Genomic DNA, 10,197 nt, shown 5'->3' with positions numbered 1-10,197 from the left:
ACCCAAATCAAAATAAAATTTAAAAAAAAAAAAAAGAAAGATTTATTCCTAGATATTTTACCTTTTTAGTAGTTATTGTGAACACTTTGTTTCCCTTATTCCTTTTCAGAGGTCTCTTTGTTGGTGTAAAGGAATCCAACTGAGTTTTGTATGATGACCTTGTATCCTGCCACTTTGCTGAACCTATTAGTTCCAGTAGTTTTTTGTTTTTGTTTTTGTTTTTTTTTTTTGCTGAGCCTCTTGGGTATTCTATGTATTGGATCATATCACCTACAAATAGAGATAGCTTTACTTTCTCTTTGCCAATTTGGATGCCTTTTATTTCACTTTCTTGCCTTACTGCGCTGGCAAGGACTTCCAATACAATGTTAAATAGGAGTAGTGATAGACAGCATCCCTGTCTGGTTCCCGTTCATAAGAGGAATGCTTTTAGTCTTTCTCCATTAATAATAATATTGGCCATTGACTTTGCATGTATGCCCTTTATAATGTTGAAGAATTTCCCTTCTATCCCTATTTTGCTGAGAGTTCTGAACAAAAATTGGTGTCAGATTTTATCAAATGCCTTTTCTGCGTCAACTGACATAATCATATGGTTCTTTTGTTTATGTGGTGGATTACATTGATTATTTTTCTGATGATGTTGAACCATCCTTGCATACCAGGTACGAATCCCACTTGGTCAGGATGTATTATTTTTTTGATATATTGCTGGATTCTGTTGTTGTTGTTGTTATGTGCCGTCAAGTCAGACCCGACTCATAGCGACCCCTCCTTGGGTTTCCAAGGCAGTATCACTACGGAAGTAGATTGCCCCATCTTCCTTCTGAGGAGTGGCTGGTGGGTTTGTTGAAGATTTTTGCATCTGTGTTCATGAGGGATATTGGTCTGTAGTTTTCCTTTTTAGTGGTGTCTTTCCCTGGTTTGGTGTAGTATTATGCTTGCTTCATAAAATGAATTTGGGAGTATTCCATCTTTTTCTATGTTCTGGAATAGCTTGAGTACTACAGGTGTCACCTCTTCTCTGTACATTTGGTAGAATTCTCCAGTGAAGCCATCAGGGCCAGGACTTTTTCTTGTGGGAAGATTTTTTTAAGACCTGTTCAATTTCTTCCTTTTTTATGGGTCTGTTCAAGTATTCTATCTCTGAGTGGGATAGTTTAGGTAGATCTTGTGATTCCAGAAACTTGTCCATCTCTTCTAGGTTCTCAAATCTGTTAGAGTACAGTTTTTCATAATATTCTGTATTTTTTTTTTTTATTTCAGTTGGTTCTGTGGTGATGACACCCTTTTCGTTTACTGGTCTAGTAATCTGCATCTTCTTTCTTTTCTTTTGTTAGATTTGCCAATGATTTGTCAATTTTATTAATCTTTCCAAAGAACCAACTTCTTGTTTTGTTGATATTTTCTATTTTTCTTTGTTTTGTTTTGTTCTGTTTCATTTATTTCTGCTCTGATATTTACTATTTCCTTACTTCTAGATATTGTGGGTTTCTTTTGTTGTTCTTTTTCTAATCATTGGAGTTGTTGAGTTAGAGTGTTGATTTTGTTTCTTTCCCTTTTTTGATGTATGCATTTATTGCTATAAACTGAGCTCTGAGTACTGCTTTCACTGTGTCCCATAGGTTTTGGTAAGATGTACCTTCATTCTCATTTGTTTCTAGGAATTTTATTACTCTTTACTTCTTCTATTACCCAGTAGTTTTTGAGCGGTATATTTTTCAACTTCCACACGTTTGATGATTTTTCCTTGATCTTCCTATTATTAATTTCTAACTTTATAGCACTGTGGCCAAGAAGATGTTTTATAGTAATTCAATTTTTTTAATTTATTGAGGCTTGTTTTATGTCCTAACATATGATCTATTCTGGAGAAGGATCCATGTGCACTAGAGAAGAATATGAATTGTGCATTTGTTGGATGAAGTGCTCTCTATAGATGTTTATGAGGTCGAGTTGGTTGATTGTGTTGAGTTCTTCTGTATCTTTGTTGAGTTTTTTCCCTAGGTGATCTGTCCCTCCTTGAAAGCGGTGTGTTAAAGTCTTCTACTACTATTGTAGAGTTGTCTATTTTCCCTTTCAATTCGATTAATATTTGCTTCACATATTTTGGAGCACTTTCATTGGGTGCCTACGTATTTATTATCATAATATCTTTTTGGTCAATTGACCCTTTCACCATCACACAGTGGCCTTCTTTGTCTCTTATGTTGTCTTTCACCTTAAAGTCTATTTATCAGAAATTAATATTGCCACTCCTGCTCTTTTTTGGTTACCATTGGCTTGGTATATTTTTTTCCACCCCTTTAATCTTAATTTTTTTTTATCTTTGTGTCTAAGGTTGGTCTCCTGTAGGCTGCATATCAATGGGTCTTCTTTTCTTATCCAGTCTGCCACTCCCATTCTCTTGATAGGTGCATTTAGTCCAGTCACACTGAGTATAATCAGTGATAGGTATGCATTGATTGCTGTCATTCTATTGTGTTTTTTTGTCACGTTGTTGGTGTTTCCTTGGTCCATATATTTTTGTGTGCTGGGTTCATTTTGTTGTCAAGTGTTTCCTCTCTTTTCTTCTTTATTGTTGGTTTTGTGCTTACTAAGCCCATATACTTTCCTTCTTTCTGGGTTTGCTTAGGGGTATTGTTAATTATCTCTGTGGTTACCTTGAAGTGAATTTTTTCTCTATATTTTTGGAACAGTCTATTCTATAAGGACATTGTCCTGTTTTCCTTTCCATTTGGAAGTTTTGTACCTAGAACTTTTATTCCCTTTGTTTGGTTAGTTGCTCTTGTCATGTGCAGACTGATTTCCGTGTTTTTTAGTGTACAATGTTTTATGGTCTTACTTTGAGCATCTATTTCTGATTTGTTTTTAGTGTTGATGTAATGTGACTGATTTTGTTGTTCTCTGTTGTGGGTTCTTTATTGGAAGCATTTTTTATAGGGTTAGTCTGGTTTTCAAAAAATACCTTAATTTCTGTTTGTGTGAGAATGTCTTGATTTCACCCTCATATTTAATGGACAGTTTGGCTGGGTATAGGATTCTTGGTTGGAAGTTCTTTTCCTTCAGTGTTTTATATATGCCGTCCCACTCCTTTCTTGCCTGTGTGGTTTCTGATGTGTAATGAGACTCAGTCTGTTTGATTGTTATAAGTAATATTTCTTTTGTCCCAGGCAGCTCACAAGATTCTTTCTTTGTCTTTGATTTTGGAGACTTTGATTATGATAGGCCTCCTTGTTTTTCTCTAGGGATCTATCCTCTATGGGGTTCTTTGAACTTCTCGGACAAATATCTTTTTTTCTTTCATGATATGGGGGTAATTTCTGTTAATAAGTCTTCCACAATTTTCTCAGTGGTTTTTTTCTTCACTTCTTCTTGTTCTGGAATTTCAATAAAGTGTATGTTGTTTATTTTCATGTCATCCCATGTAACTCTTAGGTTCTCTTCATTTCTCTTAAATCTTTGTTCTGATTTTTCTTCATACAGGGTGGTGTCAAGGGATTTGTCTTCTAGTTGGGAAATGCATTCTTCAGCCAGTTCTACCCTATTCTTTTGTGCTTCCACTGTGTTGTGTAATTCTGTAATTTCAGTATTCATCTTCTGGATTTCTAACTGCTGTTTCTGTATGAGTTCTGATTGTGTATTAACCTTGTTATTTTTTTCTTGAATGGTTTTCCTTTTTCTTCCAGGGTAGTGTCTGTGTTCTCCTTGATTCTGTTTGGGTTTCCTTGAACTCTTGTAGAGTTCTAAAAACATATCTTCTAAGTTCCTTCTCAGATAATTCTATTGGCTCCTTTTCCTCCATGTTTAATGGGACTTTTGTTTGGGATTTTATTTCTACTTTCTTATCCTATTTTTTGTTTGTTTGTTTGATTTGAGGGTGCCTGTTGTTTCCTAGACATTTTGAAGTTATCTTTAACTGTTAGTTATATATTGGTTTGTTTTGTCTTGATTTTATGATTTAATATTTTTGCAAAGGTGGAGCTGCTGGGGTTTTTTTGTTGTTGTTATTTGTTTGTTTTTTAATTAATTCAGGTGTGCTTGATTGCTCTGCAGTTTACTTTGTGATGATGGAATCACTGTGTGGAATGTGGATGCAGGTCTCTATTCATCATGAAGAGGGTTTAGGATTTGAGCCAGCAGTTGTTGTGGTGGCTTAATGTGGTTTTTCGATTGGATGAGGCAGGGGAGAGGTGGGGAAAGCAGGAAGAAAAGAGAAAAACAAAACCTCCAAGGTACCAGTAGCCATTCCCAGGGCTTTGAGTAGGCTGCTAATGATGACGTTATACTGCTACTCACAGGCCCACAGCTCAAGTTTGGCAAAGACCTCAATGGTTAGGGGGCCACCACTTTCTGCCAGAATCAGACAGCTACAAAAACTCCATACTCCAGGCCCCTCCATGCCAAAATGCTGTCCTGGAATAGGTGCCCTTCCCTACACCATGAGATTGCCCCAAGGTCCATCCATTTGCAGCAAGCTTCCCTGTCTGGTCCCAATTTAGCAGCATCTGGAGCCAGAGGGTTCTCTACTCACTCCCTATGGTCCCAGGTTTACCAATAAAAGTGGGTGCTGGAGGTAGATCCATGGAGTGGCTGCAGGTCCTCCTGTGTATTCTTTCTACTGCATCAGGGAGCCCTCTGATGTCCTGTCTTGCTGGCTGGTCGGGACTCTACAGGGCAAGTTCCCCTATATTTTACTCTTTCTGGCTGGTTACACTGCCTCTCCCTCTTTTCTACTCTTACTCCCCTGAGTTTGTGTTCTCTGATTTAATAAGCTGCTCAGAGCACCAGAATCCCTGCTTCAAACTGCTGCACCTAGATTTTCAGGCACTAAGATGCTAGAGGGAAATCGTATGTGGGCTACAGGTAAAACGCCATCTTCCTGTCTCTGTTTTAAAGTCTTGATGTGTGTCTAGAATCCATGTTGAATTTTAAAGCTGCTTTTCTTCCATAGAGATACCACCTCAGAAACCGAAAGAGGCATTGCTAGGAGTTGGAAATGACTTCACAGCACTGAGGGTTTGTTTTTTTTTTTTTTCCCTCATAACAGCAGTTCCTCAAACTGTTGTTTAACAAACCCTGATGCTGACCATACACCCTAAAAGAGACATTAATTTTCTCTAAGATCTGGCACGTGCAGGATATCACAATCTATTCCCAGTGGTTCTTTCTCCTATGGTCAAACAGTTGTAAGATGTGGTAGTTTATACTCAAAGGGTCTTGATGTACAGCATTATCAATAAATCTTTGCAATGGACCCCCAGAAACAGGTATGATTAAGAAAATAATTTTATAGCAGGTTACCCAAACAACTGTTCTGTCACAGTGCTATGACCAACCTGTAATAAATTAAAGAGTTTGTATGCTTGCAATTAGGTACCCTTAACCAATCATGTAATCTAACATATGTTATCCACCTACTCTTGATAAATCCCCACTTTTAGATATAATGCTTTTCACTCTCCTAGTCGTATTTCAGCCAAATATGGTATTATAACTTAGTTCCTGCTCCAACTGCACAAAATTTTTTCCTTCCTCATTGTCTGGTGGATTGGCCATTTTGCTCTGAAAATGGACATCTTCCCAGTCCAGACTGTTTCTATCCCTCAAAAACTTCTTTCACTTTTACTTAAGTAGACTCCATGATGTTTCTCTACAACAATGCTTTGTTTATATAATTACATGCATAATTATATATATGTAATTTTGCTAACATGAGAAAGGCAAGCTCATACAGACAGAGGTTGGGAGAAAACAGATAAAAGGAATGACCAGTATTAAATGAAAAGGAATTAAATTGGGCTGCACTAAAATTAGGGGTGGTGGCATAATGCCTAAGGCATCTGACTGCTAACCAAAAGGCTGGTAGTTCAAACCCACCATCCACTCCTCAGAAGGAAGGTTAGGCAATCTACTTCTGTAGTGATACCGCCTCAGAAACCCAAGGAGGGGTCACTGTGAGTCGAATCCAGATCCGACTCCACGACAGTGAGTTTGGCTTTTTGGGTGACAAAAACAGTTAAGTGCTTGGCAAAATTGGCTGTTCAAGTCCACATAGAGGCACCTCAGAAGATCTGGTGATCTATATCCAAAATATCAGCCACTGAAAACCCTATGGGGAATAGTTCCACTCTGATGCACGTGGGGCATTATGAGTCAAACCCAACTTGAAGGCAATTGGTTTGTAGGGGTTTTGAGACTAACATAGTCATGAATTTGTCCTTTCTTTTTCATGTGTGTGTGTGTGTAGATTTAAATTCAAACAACAGAGAAAATCCCCAAAGGAGAAACTGAAACAGCCCACATCTTGACATTTCATTGTGAAACTGCTGAATGTGAAGGACAAAGAAAATCTTTAAAACTGGCAGAAAACATAAAGTTCCTAAAAACAAACAATACTTAGATTGATCTTACACTTATCAGCATCAAAAGGTATCAGAATATAATAGATTGATATCCTAACGATAATGAAAGGAAAAAATTGTCAACTTATACTTTTGTATCAGAAAACTATTTTTCAAGAGAAAAGTAAAACCAAGACATTTTTAGATGCAGAAAAAAATATGACTGTACTACTACAGACTCCTATAGAAAGAAGTACTTCAGTGAAAAAAAAAAAATATATATATGTAAGTATTCATACTATAAATTGTAAAAACCCTTTAAAAAATTAAAAGAAAACAAATATCATCCAAATAAATTAAATTTTAAAAATATGAATATGAAACCAACATAGAATGGAAAGAACAGAAAGGGATGAAGAAGTGAAGGAGAAAGAGAAAGAAGAAACAATAGCATGGTAAACATAAAAACTGGGAGTAAAAAAAATCAAACATGTAGGTATACTCAGAGAATTTAAAAAATTAAATCGAGCTATAAGCTATAAATATGTATACAACAAATATAAAAGACATACTGTGTCAGAAACACACAACAGTAAAAGGACCGAAAAGTATATAGTAGATAATACTAATAAAAAGGACATACAGTGTAGCAATATTAATATTAGCCAAAATAGCATATAGCATTAAAAGAAATAGAGTAAATTCCCAGTAAGATAGACTGACACAATATCTACAATGTTTTTATACTAATAAACACACCAAATCACAACAAAAATCATGCTATTATACAAGCATCAAACAATATAACCTTAAAATGAAAAACTCATAATAAGAACCATTGGAAATATTTTCATGAAATAAAGAATTCAATAGAACAATTGGAAACAAAGCAAGAAAATTTCCCTGATGGCAAATCAAAAAGCAAAAAAGATACAGAATATATGAGAAAAAGGTAAGCCCAAAGGAGTATGTCCAATATCTGATTTAATAAGAATTCCAGAGAGATCACGGAAATAGAAGGTAATACAAGGAGAAGAGACAGAAGGGAAAAGAAAAAGAATACAGGAAAAAAAATCACCTAAAACAAAAACTAAGAATCATATTAGCCTCTCAGTTCTCATCAGCAATACTGATTTCTACAAGGTGATGCTTTCAAATTTCTCAGAAAAAAATATGTTTATTTTGTTTTAATTTTTATATAGAATTCTATGCATAGTAAAAATGAAAAATTTTTAGGGCACAATAATAAATTTTTAATAAAAATTTTTTAATATGCAAAATCTTCAGAATATTGGGAAAACATAAACCAAATCAAAAAGCCAAACCCACTGCCATCAAGCTGATCCCAACTCATAGAAATCACACGTGTGTCAGAATAGAACTGCACTCCATAGTATTTTCACTGGTTGCAATCTTATAGTACATTCCAGGACTTTCTTCTTTGGTGCCACTAGGTGGGTTTGAACCATCAACCCTTGGATTATTGGATTAATGTTGGTGTTGTTAGGTGTCTTTTAGTCAATTTTAACTCATAGCGACCCCATATGATAGAGTAGAACTTCCCCATAGGATTTTGCAGGCTATAATTTTTTTTTGTTGTTGTTGTTAACCTCTATTTTTTTTTTTCCAAATGTTATTATGATTTGGGTGAAAGTTTACAGAGCAAATTCATCTTCTCTACAGCAGTTCACATACACTTTGTCTCATGACTGACTGCAAACACCCACAATGTAACAGCTCTCCTCCCACTTCCTCCCCATAGCCACCTCCTTCCTGTGTCCTTCCTTCCCCTGCACTCCTGCCCGTGAGCTATCTTCCTGTGTGTGGTAGTTAAATTTGTGTGTCAACTTGGCTGGGCCTGGTTAAGTGGCTGGGCAGCTAGTAGTAGTTATTCCCCATGATGAAACAGACAATCAATTCCATGGTGGGATCTACCACAAGCAGCTGAGTAGCTGTGCTTAAAGGACATGGTCTGCTTCACAGATATAAGCAGCAGCTTTGGCATCAGTCTGTCATTTCTTGCACGCTTGAACCCTGCATGTAGGTGAGTCACTGTTCAGCAGCCTGCCATGCTCTGCTGACCTTGGGACTTTCAATGGACTTGAATCAATGCCCTGCAGTGTGGTTTGGTAATAACGAGAACTATGCCTTTTCATGTCAACTTTGGCCTTGTCAGCCTCAGCAGCTACCTGAGTGAAGAGACACCTCTAGCTTCAGTGGGCCAGGAGCAAGAGGTGGAGCTGAAGCCCAAGGTCTAGAGGCTTTCACATAGCCCCTAGAGCCTGGCACTTTGAATATGGGCTTCTAGACTCCAAAACTGTAAGATAATAGAACTCCTGTTTGTTCGAGCCATTCCCATTTATGGTACATTTCTGTTAGAGTGGCACTAGGTAACCAAAACACTGTGCATACACAGCCCTTCTATTCTCCCATGACTGACCTCTCCAAAAGTGTATCTACCTAACATAAATGTTCAGCTCACATGTTAGGCTGCAATCTTTACAGGAGCCAATCATCAGGTCTTTCTCACACAGAACAACTGAGTGGGTTTGAATTGCCAGCCTTTCAGTTAGCATCCAACCACTTAACTGTTGTACCATCATGGCTCCTGTGGATTAGTAACCAAGCACAAACTATGTGCACCATTCAATGACATATCTAAAAAAAATATATAAATAAAAATCCAGCCAGTGGCTGTGCAGTCAATTCCAACTTACAGCTGTAACATTTTACATTCCACCAGCAGTAGACAAGGGTTCTTAATTCATTTTTTAAAATAAAATTAAATAAAAGCAATACTGCTTTGAAAATAGTAATAAAATATATACAACTCACTTTTTCACTTATAAAAATGTTATAGTCCACTGGTTTTGTTTCTATGCTTCTGCTATTTTCGGTAAAAATTGTAAATTCATTGTTTTCATTCCTAAGTTTATAAAGAAGATGCTGAAATTCGACTGCCAATTCCAGAGGCTCAATTCCATATGAAACATTTTCAAATTGCAATATTCCTCTGTAAAGTTAAGTATAAAATGTTAGATGTTTTCAATCAAGTCTACATTATGAAACTGACAGAACCAAAAAGAAAAGAATAATAAAGAGACAAAAAATTTTTGAGCCTGGTATTTTGACCAAATTCTTTAGGTGTTGGAGATGACTCGGAAGAGACGAAAGATTATCCCAAACCACAAAACCAACTATTTCTTTCTTTTCTGTGTTATACTTGGAAAAGCAGCAGAAGTTACCCAATCATCAGCTAGGTGTTCTGGTATACAGCATTACAGTGATCAAGTAATTCCCCTGTTTTCAAAAGTCAGTACTCAATTAAAGAAATAGTAAGTAGAAATCTTAATGAATTTCTCCCTGGTTTCCAACAGTTTTGAAAAATGATTACATTGATTATATAACAAAAGAAATACATAACAAGCAATTTAATTTATAAAAATAACATTTAGCAGTAAGCAAATAGAATTTTTATTAATTTTATTTATATAAACAGTGTGAACAAGAAATGAAGAACAAGATTTTAAAGTGTAAACAACTTGTATAACTATTCTTTCCTGAACAGAGAAATTTCAGGTCCAAATTTCATGTTTCCATGTAAAAAGCACTGAGAAACATTTGTTGGTGAAAACAAATAATCTATACTATAGAATGAAGGGGGGATAAAAGCCTTGAGCACCAGGCTTACAAGCGAGGAGAGACAACGCAGGGACGCCAGAGTAGCAGGCCGGAAGAGCAGGGAAGGGGATAAAAGGCTTGAGCCCCAGGCTTACAGGCGAGGAGAGACAACGCAGGGACGCCAGAGTAGCAGGCCGGAAGAGCAGGGAAGGGGATAAAAGCCTTGAGCCCC

The 10,197-nt window shown here is 36.6% G+C and overlaps 1 protein-coding gene across 1 annotated transcript in view; it reads right to left on the bottom strand.

Annotated features, from left to right (window-relative positions):
* ADAM32 (ADAM metallopeptidase domain 32) overlaps positions 1 to 10,197 on the bottom strand; it is a 448,014-nt gene that overhangs the window by 231,409 nt on the left and 206,408 nt on the right. The window contains exon 6 of the mRNA XM_007935060.1: positions 9,180 to 9,357. Within this exon, the coding sequence (XP_007933251.1) occupies positions 9,180 to 9,357 (178 nt within the window). The remainder of the gene's footprint in view (positions 1 to 9,179; positions 9,358 to 10,197) is intronic.

Source organism: Orycteropus afer, unplaced genomic scaffold (assembly GCF_000298275.1).
Source record: "Orycteropus afer afer isolate SDZICR_OR568_19922 unplaced genomic scaffold, OryAfe1.0 scaffold00024, whole genome shotgun sequence".
Taxonomy (NCBI): Eukaryota; Metazoa; Chordata; class Mammalia; order Tubulidentata; family Orycteropodidae; genus Orycteropus; species Orycteropus afer.
This window is presented reverse-complemented; position numbering and strand designations above follow the sequence as displayed.